Source organism: Cheilinus undulatus, linkage group 9, assembly GCF_018320785.1.
Source record: "Cheilinus undulatus linkage group 9, ASM1832078v1, whole genome shotgun sequence".
NCBI lineage: Eukaryota > Metazoa > Chordata > Actinopteri > Labriformes > Labridae > Cheilinus > Cheilinus undulatus.
In genome coordinates, this window is record NC_054873.1 from 26,502,161 (window position 1) to 26,521,082 (window position 18,922).

General features: G+C 40.7%; 1 protein-coding gene across 1 annotated transcript in view; it reads left to right on the forward strand.

Moving 5' to 3' along the window:
* The first annotated feature begins 1,998 nt into the window (after positions 1-1,998).
* sema3e (sema domain, immunoglobulin domain (Ig), short basic domain, secreted, (semaphorin) 3E) overlaps positions 1,999-18,922 on the forward strand; it is a 42,177-nt gene continuing 25,253 nt past the window's right edge. The window contains exon 1 of the mRNA XM_041795974.1: positions 1,999-2,653. Within this exon, the coding sequence (XP_041651908.1) occupies positions 2,536-2,653 (118 nt within the window). The 5' untranslated portion in view covers positions 1,999-2,535. The remainder of the gene's footprint in view (positions 2,654-18,922) is intronic.

Genomic DNA, 18,922 nt, shown 5'->3' on the forward strand with positions numbered 1-18,922 from the left:
TGTACGGAAAATTAACCAATGAAAATCATTCACTGATTTTCATTTTAAAAGTTACAAATAACTTTATATTTTGTTGCACAACCTTTTGAGGCAATCACTGCAGTCTTGTGAATTCTGTAACTCTTAATGAGATTTCTGTCCACAGGTATTTTGGCCCACTCCTCGTGAGCAAGCTGTTGCTGTCTCAGGTTTGAGGGGGGCCTTCTCCACACTGCATGTTTCAGCTCCTTCCACAGATGTTCAATAGGATTTAGATCAGGGCTCAAAGAAGGCCACTTCAGAATAGTCCAGTGTTTTTTTCTTAGCCATTTTCAGGTGTTCTTACCTGTGTGGTGTTATCCTGTTGGAGGACCCATTAACTGTGACTAAGACCAACCTTTCTAGCACTTGGCAGCACATTTTGCTCCAGAATGCTTTGATAGTCTTGTTTTAACCTGCAAGGATTCAAGACACCCCGTGCCAGATGCAGCAAAGCAGCCCCAGAACATAATCAAGCCTCCTCCAGTCTTCTTTCCTTGTATGCTTCATTTTTGTATTTGTCAACATAGAGCTGATGTGACTTGCCAAAAAGCTCCAGTTTTGTCTCATCTGTCCAGAGAAGCTTTGTGGCTCTTCAGTATGCATTGTGGCAAATTCCAGTCTTGCCTTTTTATGATTTGCTTTTAGCAGCTCAGTTGTCTTCCATTTGGTCCACTTTGGCTCAAACAGCGACCGATGGTGTGTTCTGACACTGACGTACCTTGACCTTGGAGTTCACCTCCAATCTCTTAGGAAGTTGTCATCAGTTTTACTCTTGCAGCCATGTCCAGGGAGGTTTGCTACAGTCCTGTGGACCTTAAACTTCTGAATAACATGTTCAACTGTAGTCACAGGAATATTATAGCCTTTACCTTTAACATGCTTGTCTATAATTTTCTTTCTTGTCTCCTGGGACAACTGTCTCCTTAGCTTTCTGTGGTCCATGTTCAGTGTGGTACACACCATGATACCAAACAGCACAGTGACTACTTTAACTATTTAAACAGGCAGACCCAGAAGGGTACAAACCATATTGTCCACGTGTGTATCTATTATAGCTACTAAACAACATCACTACTTGAGAATCCAACAAACAGCTACAGTTACACAAATCTTACTAAAAAGAGGATATTCTGTTTCACATGGACACATCACCAGTGAAAGAATGTACAAGGTCTGCTATGATATATTAATGAAGGCTACGCCAAGCACAAGGACAGACTAACAACCAGGTTTTACACGACTGAGGAGTGTGAGAGATGGAGAGACAGATAACGCCAGGAGAGATTAAATGAGAAGGGAGAAGAAAACTGCCATGAAAGGAACCTTGTTCATGAAAATCCATGGTAACAGTGATAATGACTACCCAAATGGAAACAAACACAAAGAGAGTAATAATTGAAAATGAAAGAGGTGCCAGAGTTAAGAGGCTGAAAAGCCCTGGCTTGGGTCCAAGTTAATGCAGCTGAGGCAAAAAAGAGAAGGTGGTGGTGGTGAAGGAGGAGGGGAGAGGAGAAGCAAGGGGTGGTCTGTAGAGTGACATGAGAGGCTAGGGGAGAGTCTCACAGCCTGGGAGACTCGGCATGCTTAATCCAGCTGCCTGGGAGGGAGAGAGAGATCTCAATGCAATCTAGAGGAAGGAGCCGGCACTTCTCAAGCTGATACACACTAGTCACAGCACACATGAGCTTTTCCTTACACATTCACTACAGCATGGCAGGTGGCCTCTGCTCAGATCAGTAGCATGTGGTAGAAGCCATCTTTAACTGACTCACTGAGGTTTGGAGCTGAGGTTTTGGGATCCTCCCCGACTGTTGGAGCGTGAGCAGAGTTTGGAGCTGAAGCTTCACTTTCTTCCCCCAGTGCAGAGAGACGGCACGCCAGGCACGAGGCTCCCTACTCCTCCCCTCTTCCTCCCCCTTCTCCCACTCTGGCTTTTCTTTTTTTTTTTTTTGCCTTTCCTGGGCTTCTGTCCAGAGAATGACTGGCTCCAGTGGACTTCAGAGGAGGAACACAGCCTGAGGATACAGTACAGGAGCTTCAGCCCTGCCTCTCTGTCTGCTGGGACAGACAAATTCATTGAGGTTTTACAAATCAGCACCTCCTTACCTTTGTGAGGTTTCATTTTTTTCTCCCCTGTCATCAGATCATAAGAAGTGGATCTAAGCTGGGAACACAGACAGAAGGACTGACATATGGACAGAGAGCAGTGGGCACTGCGGCGTGAATGTAGCAACTGGACTTCTCCTCTCCCTGGTTACTAAGACCAAACAAGGATAATAGTCAGATCTCTATCCTGTCCACTGAGGTGGTGGGTGGATGCAGCATTCAGCAGAATGCTATAAGGGAAAGCAGAGACTGTATAGAAGCTGCAGAGATACATCACCAGGGAAAAAGGATATTTACCTTCAGGCAGACTTGCAGGAACTTGCACGGCAAAGACTTTCTTCCTTTCACGGACTTTGCTGACCTTAAGTGGACTTCTGTTTAAATGAAAGTGGAGTGTTTGCCCCAACTATGATGGCAGAGTGCATAGGGACTGTGCATCTGACACTGATGCTGCTGTATCTTGTTTTGCTGGGTACGGCTCACACAGCCCACAGCATCTACCCAAGGATACGGCTCTCCCACAAAGGTAAGAGAAACACCGTGGGTTTCTTTTATTACCGGCTCTCGCACAGATCTGAATGCTGTGATGCAAACACATAAATGCGAAGGCAGCCTTGAGATGATGCAAAATTGTGTTTACAGTCCACAATAGTTAATGCAGTGTCAACTCAAAGCATTATCTGCTCGCTTCCTTCCGTGCAGGTTGAAACTAAGACAGGTGCAGCATTTTTCATTCTTCAGACTTCCGCGTATCGTTTATAACAAGTGCTTGATTGGCACTGATTTCAGAAGTTAAAGTAGATCAGCCAAAATGTGCATATTTCCTTAAAGTACACATGTGCTTGTGTGCAGAAAATGAAAAACAATGAAAACATTTGACTAGTGTGGATCATTAAGTGTGACCTAAATAAAGCCAGAGACACAGAATCCTCTACTTGTGAGTTAAATATGCCTTTGATAGTTTGCAGTGGTCACTTAAGATCCATATTTTGGCCCTAAGGGGAAAAAACACACCCAGCGTGCAGAGTTGAAGGCTGACTACTCACACTTTGTAAGGTGTGTACTTTTTCCACTGCCTGTTGATGTTGGAGCCTCCTTGCAGTTTGTTTTGATCCTCCAGCTATGCTGGCTGAGAATGCACAATGTGGCTTTCTCTCATGCCATAGTGGCAGAAAGATGGAGGATTTTTTTTTTCTTGCAGGGCATGGAATAAGAAAGTAAAAAAGTATTTGTGTGCACATGCAGTGGAATGATTCTCTTGTATCTCTTCAACAATAATGGGGGTCTTATCTTTTGGCTTTTGGAGATAAAACTCTTGTATAAACATTGCAATTTTTTCTCACAGTTTCTTTGATGTCTATAGCAACAGAAGGTGATGATTCCACATAAGCCTGTTAGTCATGGTTGAATATAGGTGTGGAATTTGGATGGTCAATAACTCATAAAAATGGTGCTGGAAGTCTGTTATGACAGGTCTGCTTCATCAGTCATGAGGAGGGTTACTGTTCCATGTCTTTATTCCATTTGTATAGTTGAATCTGACAGCAGAAATACAACAAACAGCCTAAATAAGTGTTGGAAGAAACCTTTTTCCTGGAAAAAGTGACTAAATGGGAAAAAAATTGGAGAAAAGACAGCCAAAGTAAGACAAAGTTCATTCATGAAAAATGAGCTGACCAGCTCTGATGCATTTAGCCATAAATGACATCACTTTAAGGTCACTTTATCCTGATCTGTTATCCTACTGTATATCACCTTATTCATTAGGTGCCTGAGGGGGAAGCGGCTACACTGATTGACATCCCACCTCTCTCTCTTCCTCTGATACAAGTTCTGGCTAGCATGAAAGACTGCAGTTGGATCCTATCATTATGGAATGAAAAACATCTAAGCTTTAATATATGCCTCATGGGCTCTGCCGGTGATTTTTGCACACACCCAAACTCAAAACGCACATGCATACCTACAGGCAGATAGTGTGAATTCTTCACACACCACTGATTTGGATGCAGTTAAGGGAGACGGATAGGGGTGCAGTTTTAATTATTCACCCTTAGGATTAAGGAAATATTACCATAACATCTGCTATCATAACACAGTGGAAAAACTGGATTTTTGTCTTTGTGGAAAGAGTGACAGAGGAGTGAATTATACCAGCACTGAAAATGCTCAATCTGCTTCTGGTCAGATTGTTGGATCAATAGTGATGTCAATACAATATCAGATCAACTTTCTTCCGGTTTCTGGGAATGAATTCCTGTGGGCACATCATTATGTGTTCCCTAACATACGGTATGGATCTGCATGCTTTGATGTAAGCTTCACTTCACAGATGGAATGGACTTATTATCCATCTCTCTTTCATATTTTACCCCTTTTGTCTAGACTATTGGACCGGTGAAGATTCACAAATGGTTTACTTTCATCCCAGCCATCCTTTCAGTTATTTACACTTCAAATTAAGCGATAAATTTAAGCACATGAAATCTTCAGTGCCTATGAAGGGTATTCAACCTCTCAGATGTTTACAATATTATAAATAAATCATCACAAATATATTGTGTCTTTATAAAAAAGAAAAAAAAAAAAAACTCTTTCATGTCAAAGTGAAAACAGATCTCTACAAAGTAATGCCAGCTAAACAAAAGTGTTTTCACCACCTTTAAAGTGACTGACCTAATTCACAGTTAGTAAAATGGGGATCACCTGTGCTCAGTTAATGTGTCTTGGGTGATTGTTGTATAAAGACACCTGTGTCCGGTGCGCCGGTAGTTGAGTGATGTACGCGGGCAGCCCGGGTTGGAATCCGGCCTGAGGCCCTTTGCCGCATGTCTCTCCCCCACTCTCATCCTTGTTTCCAAGTCTATCCACTGTCCTCCTCTATCTAATTAAGGCACGAAAAGGCCCAAAAACAAATATAAAAAAAAACAAAACAAAACAAAAACAAAACAAAAAAAAAAACACCTGTGTCTGGAAGGTCCAGTCATCGGCTGATCAGTATTCCTGGCTACCATTACACCATGAAGACAAAAGTACACTCCAAGCAACTCAGAGAAAAGGTTATTTAATATTATTAATCAGAGGATGGATAAAACTGTTTCCAAGGCCCTGAACATCACCCGGAGATCATTAAATCCATCATCAAGAAGTGGAAGGAATATGGCACATGTGTAAATCAGCCTAGATCAGACTGTCCTCACAAACTGAGTGATCATGCAAGAAGGAGACTGGTGAGAGAGGCCACCAAGAGGCCACACCTATGACTACTCTGAAGGAGTTACAAGCTTCAGTGTCAAAGACAAAGCCAATGTTGAAGAAAACTAATTTTAAATCTTGACTAGAGTTCACCAAAAGGCTTGTGGGAGACTCCATGGTAGAGTGGAAGAAAGTCCCACTCTACAAAGAAAGTGGTGACAGCATCATGCTGTGGGGATGTTTCTCAACAGCACCTTGGGAGGCTTTTAAAGGTAAAGGGCAGAGGTGTCAAGTAACTAAGTACAAATACTTTGTTACCTTACTTAAGTAGAAATTTTGGGTATCTATACTTTACTGAAGTAGTTATTTTCAGCCTACTTTTTACTTCTACTCCTTACATTTTCAAGCAATTATCTGTACTTTCTACTTCTTACATTTTAAAAATAGCCTCGTTACTCCTATTTCATTTCAGCTTGTTTTCATTCCGGCTTGTCAACGCTCAAAAAAACACAAATTAAAAAACCCAAAAACCTATCAAGATAAATCGCACCATCTGGATAGAGTGAATTTGATTGTGGTTGGATGAGAAATATAAACATAATACCATTCCGACACCCTATTGGTTTGTACGCAATCCATCGCACCTGCGCACACGATATGAATCACGTCACACTCCAGCAAGGAAATAGCAGACGTACAGTTGAAACCAGAAGTTTACATACACTATATAAAAAGGCACATAAACTTTTTTTTTCTCACCATCTAACATTAAATCAGATTAAACTTTTCCTGTTTTTGGTCAATTAGGATTACCACAATTATTTCTATTTGTTAAATGCCAGAATAATGAGAGAGATCATTTTTTAGACAATTTTTTATTATTTTCTTGAGAGTCAGAAGTTTACATACATTTCATTAGTATTTGCTAGCATTGCCTTTAAACTGTATGACTTGGGTCAAATGTTTTGGATATGTTTCCACAAGCTTCTCACAATAGTTTGCAGGAATTTTGGCCCATTCCTCCTGGCAGAACTGGTGTAACTGAGCCAAGTTTGTAGGCCGCCTTGCTCGCACATGCCTTTTCAGCTCTGCCCATAAATAAATGGGATTGAGATCAGGGCTTTGTGATGGTCACTCCAAAACATTGACTTTGTTATCCTTAAGCCACTTTGTAACCAGTTTGGCAGTATGCTTAGGGTCATTGTCCATTTGGAAAACCCATTTGCGACCAAGCTTTAACTTCCTGGCTGATGTCTTGAGATATTGCTTCAGTATTTCCACGTAATGTTCTTTCCTCATGATGCCATCTACTTTGTGAAGTGCACCAGTGCCTCCTGCAGCAAAACAACCCCACAACATGATGCTGCCACCCCCATGTTTCACAGTTGGGATGGTGTTCTCAGGCTTGCAAGCTTCCCCCTTTTTTCTCCAAATGTACTGATGGTCAATATGGCCAAAAAGTACAATTTTAGTTTTGTCAGACCACAGAACATGTCTCCAAAAATTAAGGTCTTCGTCCCTGTGTGCATTTGCAAACTGTAATCTGGCTTTTTTATGTTTCTTTTGGAGTAATGGCTTCTTCCTGGGAGAGTGGCCTTTCAGCCCATGTGGGTACAGGACTCGTTTGACTGTTGATAATGACACACTCTTACCAGCTTCAGCCAGCATCTTTACAAAGTCTTTTGCTTTTGTTCTTGGGTTGAGGTGCACTTTTTGGACCAAAGTACGTTCATCTCTGGGACACAGAACCCGTCTCCTTCCTGAGCGGTATGATGGCTGGACATTCCCATGGTGTTTATACTTGCGTATAATTGTTTGAACAGATGAACGTGGCACCTTCAGGCATCTGGAAATTGCACCCAAGGATGAACCAGACTTGTGCAAGTTCACAATTCTCTTCTTGATATCTTGGCTGATTTCTTTTGATTTTCCCATGATGTTACACAAAGAAGCAGTGTGTTTCAGGTGTGCCTTAAAATACATCCACAGGTGTGCCTCTAATTAACTCAAATGTTTTCAGTAAACCTATCAGAGGCTTCCAAAGACATGACATCATCATCTGGGCTTTCCCAAATTGTTTAAAGGCATAGTGATCTTAGTGTATGTAAACTTCTGACTTTGAAGAAAGTAAAAAAAGTTGTCTAAAAAAAACCTTTTCTCATTATTCTGGCATTTAGCAAATAGAAATAATTTTGGTAATCCTAATTGACCAAAAACAGGAAAAGTTTAATCTGATTTAATGTTAGACGGTGAGAAAAAAAAGTTCATGTGCCTTTTTATATAGTGTATGTAAACTTCTGGTTTCAACTGTATGTAGCCTAGTACGAAGATGTCTGTGGCAGAGACTCAAGAGAACTGGAGCAAAATGTCCCAACAAAGCACCAGCGAGGAGGATGGTAGTACACATATGTGGTTCTTCAATGTATTTGCATTGTTCTAAATTGCGTTCATTTTCAATGAGCACTTTCTTCCCTCTTACATTACTTTTATTTTTATACTTTAAGTAGTTTTAAAACCAGTACTTTTTACGCTTTTACTTGAGTAAAAAGCTTGAGTTGATACTTCAACTTCTAAAGAAGTCTTTTTTAAACCCTAGTATCTATACTTCTACCTGAGTAATGATTGTAAATACTTTTAACACCTCTAGTAAAGGGTAAAATGAATGTTTCAAAATAGAAAAATCCAGGGCAATTTTAATTCAGCCAGCAAGAGAACTACAGCTTGGGAAAAAAGTTACTATCCAGCAAGACAATGACCAGAAGCATACAGCAATGCTGCATAGAAATGGTTTAAAGACAACAAAGTGAATGCTCTGGAGTGGCTGAGTTGAAGCCCAGACCTCAATCCAATAGAGAATTTGTGGCTGGACTTGAAAAAGGCTGTTCATATCAGATCCCTGTGCAACCTGACAGAGCTTGAGCAGTGTTTTAAAGAAGAATCAAGTAAAATTGCAGTGTCCAGGTGTGCAAGCCTGATTGAGACCTATCCACACAGACTCAGTGCTGTGATTACACAGCCATCTACTAAATACTGACTTGAAAAGGGTGAATATTTATGCAACCACTAATTGTACATTACATGTTTTTGTGTAATTGACATTACCTTGTTGAAATCTGTTTTCACTTTGGCATTAGAGATGTTTTTGGTATACATTTTTTGGTCAAGACAGCCCAATTACATTACCATGATTGATTTATAAAATCAATAAAAGGGTGAAACATCCCAACATCCCACATAAATTATTTTCATAGGCATTGTAAACCTGTGTGTCTGCAGAGAGAAATGACCATGTTTGACTGCAGAGCTTCTTAAGCCCTTAAACACAGACTAAAGATGGTTATACACCTCAATTTCTTGGACTTTTGGCCAAATGAACTCAAAAATCCCTGAATTAATTGGCGTAGAAATGCCCTTCTTGAGAAGTACTGCTTTGAGACCATAATTAAAGCTATTTTTTCAGTTGATATATTTGGGCTATTGGATACAGATAGATAAGGCTGTCTAGGCAGCAGCTTCAAAACTGGACCTGTGGAGCCCTGTGGAGTGAAATGAGTTCTTCTTTTAGGACAACTATTAATTCTGCTGCTAATGAAGCTGTAGCACAGCTTGCATGTGTCAGAGTGCCAGCAGGCTGCAGGTATTTTGCCAGGTTCAGATTTATTTTGCAGCCTTTCCAGCACCGTCATGCTTGGCTAGAGCTGCAGAGAATGTGATACAGCAGTTTGCACAGTAGTGATGACCTGATCTGATCAAAGTCACTCCCAAACTCTTTAATTCTGCAAAGTTTAACATGCTGACTGGTTAAGTAATCTTTGCACTGGCTTAGGAAGATTTGGTTTTGCCAAAGCAACAATAGGTAGGAATTAGGTTTTGTGGAGTTTGGAACCTACTAAAGCTCTCTGATTGAAACTGCACTGTGGAAAACACAAAATGCTGTTAACACCTACCCTTCTTGATGGGTAAGGAAGCAAGGAAAGAAACTGTGAGAAGCCAAAGAACGAAGTTTGCTGACTAGTTAGTTGGCCTGGGTTCAAGTCTTGCCTGTGGCTCCTTCTTGCATGTCTCTCCCCACTCTCTCATCCTTGTTCCAAACTCATGCTACTTGTGGCATTGTTTTGATACTTTTTTTCAGCAGCAGATTGCAACCAAAACCATCCTGTTCAGTAACACTCTGTAACCTGGCACGCAAGATAGACTGTTTGATATATTTCACGAATATATTTCACATTCACCAAACTCTAACACAAAGTATTTGGGAATTGGCAAGATTTTTCAAAAGTTTCTCAGAAGGTGACTGAATGCACATTCTGTCAGTCACATTCATGATGAGTCAATCTGGGTGACAAGGCAAAATGAGGTAGCAGATATGCACATCTGAGCTATACAGGCTTGCACTAACGTATTGTTTCAAAGGCGAAATATGTCGGTGGCAAAAATTCATGCTGAAGCCCACTGGGAAATGTGCAAAAACATCTACTCTGCTAAGAGAAGCAGTTGGTGCAGCTCATTGCTCTAGTTTTTATAAAGAAATGTGGTCTGATAAAACTGCTATTCAGTCAGGACCACTTTGTCAAGAACACAATTTGCGGCTCTAAATGTTTCTTTAATCGCAGTTATTGTTTATCTCTTTTTGCTGATATTTACAGTATATTTGGCAGTGCTGAATCCCCCTGCCCTTCCACGACTCTATATGGAAAACATCAAGAAGGAACATTGCAGCTCCTGTCTGTCCTATGCTGATAAGAAAGGCATAAAGCGGGGAGAGAAGCAGCCAAAATCTCAGGCAGAGCGGGCATCACTGACACCAGAATGACATTGATTAAGTCAGAAGCAGAATGAAGGAGGAGCTGGGGTGGAGGAGGGTTCAAGAGAAGCTTGCAGACAGAAAAGTAGAGCATAGCCAAGCAAGAGAAGTTTAATGAAAGCATGAGAGTGATTAGCCTATAGCATGCTTAGAAAGAATCAGCTGGCCACTGGCTGATGAGGGCTTGTGTGAGATCAGCTGATCTGAATTATGGCAGTGCTTGACTCTGTGGCCTGCCAGAACTAAAGCTATACTAACACTACCATGTGGTCGTGTTGTACTCAAGACCACACTGTCCGAGACCAAGACTTGCCCAAGACCAGAGTGCACTGAGACCAAGACAAGACCAAGACTTTTGGGGGTCGAGACAGAGTCAAGACTGAGACCAAGACAAGCCGAGACTGAGACAAGACCAAGACCATAAAAATCAATTTTCCAAAAAACATTACAGAGAATTCTCTCTTTGATTTTAGTTTTCTTTTAAATAAATTTGACAGATAAAAACAAGGTGTCTGCAACTCTTTCAAAGCACATCATGCAAAATTCTCAAATCTTAACAAATTAGTCAACTAACTTCTTGTAAAAAATAAATCCTTGTAAGTACTCAAAAGCCACTGACAAGTCTTGAATTATCTTAAATATCTGGAAAAGAGATATTTACCTTGATTTGTCAGGTCAATGAGGCCTAGAGTAAGTGTTCAGAGGTATTTCTGACTAGAAATGAGATGGACTGATGTCCGAGTTTTTGCAGGTGCAGCTATTTATTGTTTTAGCAAGTGCTTCTCATTATTACATTAATGAAGTCAAAGAATAGCAGATCGGTCCTGGTCTCAACTGGTCGCAATGGAAAATCCAGAGTCCAGCCAGTTGGAGACCAAGACAAGACTGAGTAAAAATAGTCTCAAGTCCGTGACAAGACCAAGACATTCAAAATGTGGTCTTGAGACTGGTCTCAAGAACAAGACCATTCTCAAGCACTACAACACTACCGTGTGGAAATCTCAAAAACCTGCTAACCACTAGCTAATCACTACACTGGAGGCAGCCATTGCTAACGACACACAGGGCAACTTAACCTTGCACGCAGCTACTGCCTTGGTCGTCTCAAACCGTTGTGAATTGGAGCTTTCAAGATGATTCAAGATGAACCTTCATACAATTTAAAGGCAAGAACTTATATTTGAGTATCTTCATTCAATATGACACTGATGAAGACTGTAAAAAGAGCAGAAAAGTGCACAAAAACCGTATAAAAATATCTGGATTGACCCCCTCTCCCACCCATGTGTAGAGCCATTCTGTAGGATGCTGTTACTTCAAGCAGTTGCTGCTGATCCTGTTTATGATAACTGCAATACAGCAGTGTTTTTGGATGAACTGAGGTAATGCTTTCTGGGTTTTGCAAAGCTCAGAATGTTCCTGGTCCAGAACTGCTCCTCCAGTGTACACTTACAGCAACCATAATCTTATAAAGCAACTGTATGATGTGCTTATACTCTTGTTGGCAGCATAAAAATCCAAAATATTATTTTTACTCAGTCCCTCTTCAATTTTCACAATCCTGTTTCATTCCCCCAAAAATAACCACAAGAAATTAGTTAGAATTAGACCAGCTTTAACAGACCAACAGATATAAATGTGCCCATATCATAACACTTGAAGTGACATTTTTGTCAGCATGTGCCAAGAGGTGTTTTCTTAGAACAGTTACCCTTCAGCATAAATATTATTCTTTGAGATGTAAGTGCAGTTAAATGAGGTTATTGTGTGAAGCTAAGCTGTTCTGACAGGATTAACATCATTTGGATAATGTTTGCTTGTATAAATAAACACATGGGCTGTCCCGGTTTTAATCCAACATTTACCTCATAGAAAAGGAAAAGGATATTTAAACACTCCTCAGTTAAACTTTATGCAGTTTACTTTACTTTACTATATGTTTTAGCAAATCAGAGTTTCCCCAAAAGATCCATCAACATTTCTTTAGGGCAAAAGTGAAAGTCCGTAGCTTTTCATGTAAAATTCTGAGATTTGAGCAAAAGGAGCTGAGGTATCTGCATGTATGAACACAGAGAATACACAGGTAGCAATTACTGATGTATGAAACCCCCTTTTGGGCTGTAATTTAAACCTTTCTCACAAGACAAGGAAAAGCTTTCTCATTTTTTTACAGACTTGAAATGATGTGGCTGTAGGTGACTTTCCTCTGAGGGCAAGATGGGGAATACCAATACGGCCTAAAGTTGTCTCTGCCTGAAAGCTAATGTGCAAAGTGAGGAGTCCTATTAAATTTCTTCCTCCCTCATGCACAGAAACCTATAATTAACTTTTACCACATTGGATCATGGCCATGGGGCAGTCATAGGCCTTATATCATAGCACTGGAAAATGGAGGGCATGGTGATGATTAGATAAATCACACCTTTTAGGTCAGCAAACCAAGAACGGTATTTTTTCAACCCCATCCCCTCCTCTCCACGCTCACCTCTCCTTCGCTTTCTCATTTCGTCTGTGTACATCCCAGTGTCCTCTCCTCTCCCATTGTGTTATGTGTGCGCTCTCCAGTTCATTAATGAGATGTCCAGAGGGGAAGGCAGCTGGTGAAACTCTAATATCCTTCCTGACCTTTTCCCCATGTAGGGACCACAGAGAGGAGATGAGTTAAGTTTGTAAAACGGGGGAAGGAGAGAGGGCGCAGAGTCCTTGGTGTATTTTATGGGGATATTACAGAGAGAGAAAAAAAGAGCATGAAGGATGACAAGTTAGCAAGAACTTCAAAACAGAAATGCCCAGATGAGTTTGTTATTGGCCAGAATTTAAGAGGAAAGAAACACCTGCTGTTCTTTTTGTCACTATGTCCACAGATAGGGATAGAAAAAGTGCACACTTGAATTAAAAGGTGAGTAAATGAAATAGATCAAAGACCAACAAAAACAGAAAATAATCTAATTACATAGTTAAGTAACCTTAATCTCAGATCCCACTGACTATTTCAAAGTAAAGATTCGGGGGGTGATGACCAACGTTTCAAGGCTAGCGTTGGGTCAACAATGCATTGCCATTATCTACAGTGAGAACTCCATAAATTGTTAGAGTAAACATTAAGTTGGAGTTGAGCGACAAAATGTAAGAACAGATTGTTAGCTCCACCTCCATGTGTTTGATCAAAAATATCAATAAAACATTAGTCATCAGATATCTGCTGGACAGGATGTATGATCAGCTGCCAACCTCCACTGTTAACATATGGACACCAATGAAGAAGTGCTGAAAACTACAGTTATTCAAGAATCCTGAGCCCAGAGCTGTTACCAGCATTCCAAGTAGTTAATTATCCTGAAAAAAGTCAAATTTACTGTATTAGATTAAACATGCATACAGAGTTGTTTCAAAAATGGTCCATCTTTGGCCCAAAATTCTGCATCAGTTCCACGGTCATGGCATTTGAGGTCAAATTTTTAGTCTTTTAAATTATGGTTGATTTTTGGTACAAAATCCGCTTTAGTTCCACGGTCATGGTGTTTTGGGTCAAATTTTGAGTCATTTCAAAAATATCTTTTGTTTTTTTCTGATTCCAGTGCTAAATCAACACTTTTATACAGTGCCAGGGCCAAATGGTGCCTGAATCAATACTTATGAGAGAAAAAAAAATCCAAATAATCCTAAAGTGTGTGGTGGCCACTCATTTATTTTACTACTGCATTGGAGTCTCCCCAACCTCAAATGGCAACTACATTTGATATTCATGTTTCTAGGTGAAATTGCCCCCAACTGAATATCCACAACAACCAATGAGAGCGAGTGTCACCAGATGGATGTTACATACTTTAACAGCCCACAAATATAATCACAACTTTACCTTCTGCTCAGCTAGGATGCCATCATCTTTCTGTTCTTGTTTCAGTCAGGACCACTTTGTCTAAAAACACATATGATTTGTGGCTATAAATATTTTTCTCTTTATTAGCAGTTATTAGTTTGCACTAATTGCTTTTATTTGTAATTTGGCCATGTGGCTGTTCTGGGATTCCTCTGCCCTTCCATGAGCTTATGTGGAAAGCATCAAGAAGGAACAGCACACGTTCCTGCCTTTCCTGTGCCTACAAAGAAAACCTGAGTCAGGGAGAGAAGCCACAGTAAAGCCAGAGCAGAGCAGACATCAATGAAAACAGAATGACGCTGATGAAGTCAGATGCATAATGAAGGAGGAGCTGGGGTGGAGTGGGGTTGCAAAAAGTGGCTTGCAGAGAGACCAGCAAAGTAGCAGGCTAGAGGAGCTTAAAAAAGGCAGCATGAGTTCAGTTAGCCAATTGCATGATTAGCTGGCCACCAGCTGATAAGGGCTTGTGTTAGACCAGCTGATCTCAATTATTTGGTTGGACTTCGTGGCCTGTCTGAATTAACACAAAATGTCCAATGTGCTTGATTTGTGCTGCAATTGTAACGCATGCCAGGACTTTCAGACCAGGATTTTGATCGTCCTTCATGTTATGTTAGATCACGTGAGATTCTGTGTGATCTTGTGTGTGGGGAATCCTCACTGAGAGGTTGTTAGCAGGTTGGCAGGGGTGCAGTGTCTTGGTCTGGCTGCTGACCAGAAGTTACTTTGAGAAAGCTTTTCAACATGGCCAATGTAAGGCTTCAGGACTTCACTTCAGAAACCATCGAGTGATATCACTGATACCACGTCCATGTTTTCTACAGTCGATGATTATGATTGCTAATAATCTTTTTTTTTTACCCAAATAAAGCATACTGAGATGTCAGAGGACAAAAAAATCAGAAGAATGAAAACCAGAACAAATCCTTCTCTAAAATGATGTGTCTCACCTACATATTCTTCATTATATGCTAAATCTATTTAGAAAGGTCCGTTTTACCTACTGTAAGCTTTATAGAGCAGACATGGCTTAAAAATACCAAAGCAGATGACAGCTGGATAGAAAATCAGATCACATTTTAGCGCTCTTTTGGCATAAAGCTTTGCAGTGACACACAGTAAGCCATATCACCATCTAATTCACTTGGACTCTGAGGTCATATAAACCACAGTTGAGGGGAAACGTTTGGAACAGATGGTGAAAGACTTTAATTAAATGTCAGTCAAAAACAGCGTGCTTCTATTTTGGAAAGCTTATTAAAGTGTATTACATTTACATGAATGGCTTCAGTGTTTGATAGAGAGGTGTATACTGTATTTATTGGGGCTGATAAAACTATAAACTGTCAGCGGGCAAGGAATTCTTCTTATTTATAACATCAATCAGGTTACAGACTAGACTTGGTCTTTATTACAGAGGAACATATATTGCTCTCTTTCCTCTCTCCATGTGGCTTTCATTTCGCTCAGTGACATCACCCAACCCCCTCAAATACACACAAGAGGATACGGGAATACAAGGCTGTGTACCGATAATGGCATGACACCCCAGTTCTCGGCTCCTGACCCCACCCCCAGGGGCTCCACGCTCACACTGCAGCCAAAACGACACAAGGAGAACAGACTTTCTACTATTTCTGGTCCCCTTTAACTCCAGTGCACTCTAATAACTCTCCACCAAAGTCCCATTACTCAGTGGGTAAGCCTCCATAGGCTTATTGCTTTGGGAACATGAGACCACTGTTTTAATTTGTAACATAAAATATGGTATAGTGCCGGCAATACATCAAAAAATGATCCCTAATTTAATCTGTGTTTTCTGCAGGTTTTATGAGGAATCATGTACATTCCCCGTGCTGCTAACACCTTTGATTAAAAGCAGGCCACTGCACATGCAAATACACACATTGTTCTCCCCGGTACAGTTTCCATACATGGATAAAGAGGAGATCCCAAAGTTTATTTTGATTTCACTTCCCCAAATCTTCTCAGGCATCTCTCAGCACTCCTCAGACAGCCGATGAAAGTGTCTGTCTTGAGGGAGTCCTTTTTTTTTCTTCCCTGTTTCCATTTGAAGTGGGATCACAGTAGGGCCGTGTCTCCCTGGCTCTCCTGCTGATGGAGGAATACCCTCCTCCTCTTCCTCTTCCTCCTCTCAGCTCCTTAGCTGACGGCTAAGCAGCCCTCACATGCCACAGATGGTGAAAAAAACACTTGGAGAGAGGGAGAGAGAAAGGAAGGAGAGGTGAAATGCGGAAATCCCCTTTTCTCCTCTTCAGTCTAAGCTGTGGCTGCAACTGTCTGTTACTGTGTACATAATGACAGGGGAGAAAGCCTCTAAACAGCTATGTGCCTGCTGATCTGGCTCTGTGTGTGTCACTGTAATCACATCCGACAATTGTGCTTTATGACTCTATAATCATGTGTAATTAAGAAACACCTTCTTTTATTATTTAAGTGATTACAGTTTCTTCTTGTTTACAGGTGGGCAATGGATGTTTTCTTTTAGTTTCAGGGTGGTTTTGTTTGTCTGTTTGAAGTTTGTGTAAAGCAAAATCAGAAATTGATCTATAAATACACCAGAAGGGTAAAATGGTGTGGCACGCATGAAAAGACAGATAGCTGACTAGTGTTGACTGAATAATGGATGTAGACTGTTCAAAAGGTTTTCATCACTTTAAAGGTTCAGCTTCTTTTGAGCAGGGCTGAGTGGTTCTTTAACATAATCCCACACTGAGCACTTCAGAGTCTTCATTTCTCTTGCTTTATAGCAGGCTGTTCTAAATTTCAACATTACAGTCCATGGTTTTGCCAGCTACAGTATGCCTTCTAGAAAGGCTACCTAAAAGGGGGATGAAGAGGAAAGTTTTCTATAGCCGTGTCAAAAAGGGAGCCCATGGAGGTCAGCAAAATCATGGTCTATGTGATAACCAAAGTTTATTCTTAAGATGAATAATAACCACTTTTATCATCAGCAAACAATAATTTTTTATTCAAACTTAGCAAAAAAAAGTAAGGAAATGTGGGGTTTCTTTGTTGTCACAAGCTTCATGGCAATAAATCTTATACCGTTTGAAAGCCTGTTTATTTCCCTTTAAAATGATGCCACATTTGTAACTAGAAAAGCACTTGGAGAGCACAGACCTCCGCCATCAGCCCTATCTCCCAATAGTGAAGAATCCTTAAAAAAATTGCTGCATCCGACCCCATGTGCCCCCCACCCCGGCATTCGCCGATTACTTCCTCCCTGGTGAGGTGGAAACATGGTGAGGCAAAGTACTGGCTTCACTACAGGTGGACTGTCATGGTGGAAGCATTGCCTGCTGGTGCCAACAGATGCACTGACAGTCTCACCCATGGTCTCACCGGACAACTGGAAGTCATGGCAGAGAGTGAATATTCCTCTATTCCTCACAGCATTGTGAGTGTTCTCTCTACAATTTGCTGTCTTTCTCTCTGTTACGCTCAGACTCGTCTCCTCAACCGGGCGTGCGTCTTTCAAACTCTATCAACTCCAAAACTTTGAATAGAAACACACCCAAAATGCTGCTGGGATTGAAGTTACTCATGTCCGCCATCTCCTGATGTAAAGTGGTAACAGCGCAGACCTCCGCCATTAGCCCTATCTCCCAGTAGTACAGAATCCTTAAAAAAATTCCTGAATCCAGACGGTGATCCAGATCACTCCCAAAATCTAATCAGTTCTTCCTTATGCCATTTTTGACATTTCCTAAAAATTTCATCAAAATCCATCCACAATTTTTTGAGTTATGTTGCTAACAAATGAACAAACTAACAAACCCACCCGATGAACATTTGTTTGTGGGATGAGCAGCAGAGCTGAGTATGTGGGTTGCGCCTTTAAAAAATTTGTCAAATCTTCTTTGCCAATGTCAAACAGCTTATTCAGCCATTGACTCCTGTTTGGATATTGGATTATTGAAGTCTGAAGAAACAACACATATTGGCGATTTATGAAGCCTCAAAGTGTGTGGAAGAACCATAAACAGCCTGGCATCTACACATCTGTACATTACTCTCTCATAATAAGTTGAATGTTGGCTTTGTGGATCATTTGCTATTGGTGATGAGGCTAATTTGCATATGTGGGGAGCAATTTTTCACAGAATTTGGAATATTCCTTTTCTTACTCCTCACACATGTACAGGACAGGGCACTGTTTGCATACATTTTATGTGCAGTTAGCATGGATTTCTGCCTGTGCTGTGCGTATCAGACACTATTTATTTTACCATTTGGACAGCCAAATAATGCACAAAAAAAGCAGTGCATTCTTCACCATTCTTACCATTATTTTTCCCATTGCCCAATCTTCCCTGTTGACATATTTGTCATGTGACTGCAAGCACTGAACCCTGACATCTGAAAAGTGACCATTCTGGATGTAAACAAAGATGGTTAAACCCCTTAAAATAAAATTTACTGATGTTTATCTGCTTATGATTTTCTTTTCATCATAATCCTTCAATCTATTTTTCTCTGTTCAAGTGCTTCTTCTCTGGAGACCATTTTCAGATTAATTTGAACTTTCTGGGTGGCTGTGGCTCAGTAGGTTCAGTCAGTCATCAACCATAAGGTCGGGGGTTCAATCCCCAGCTCCTGCCGTCACATGTCACTGTCTTTGGAAAAGGAACCTGACCACAAAATTAGATAGCAGTCTTCATCATCAGTGTGTGAATGTAGAGTAAATGAGTGTGACCTGTGGTGAATGTGCTTTGAGTATTCAGACAAATAGAAACGTGCTATCCAAGCTTAAGTCCAAATACAACTGAGACGCCCAACTCTCTCACAAATGGATGAGAATTTCACATTTAATTGATATACTGTAGCCACAGCACCTGCTTAGATTTTTATTAGTCAACTCAATTTTTCAATGTATTGATATTTTTTTATTA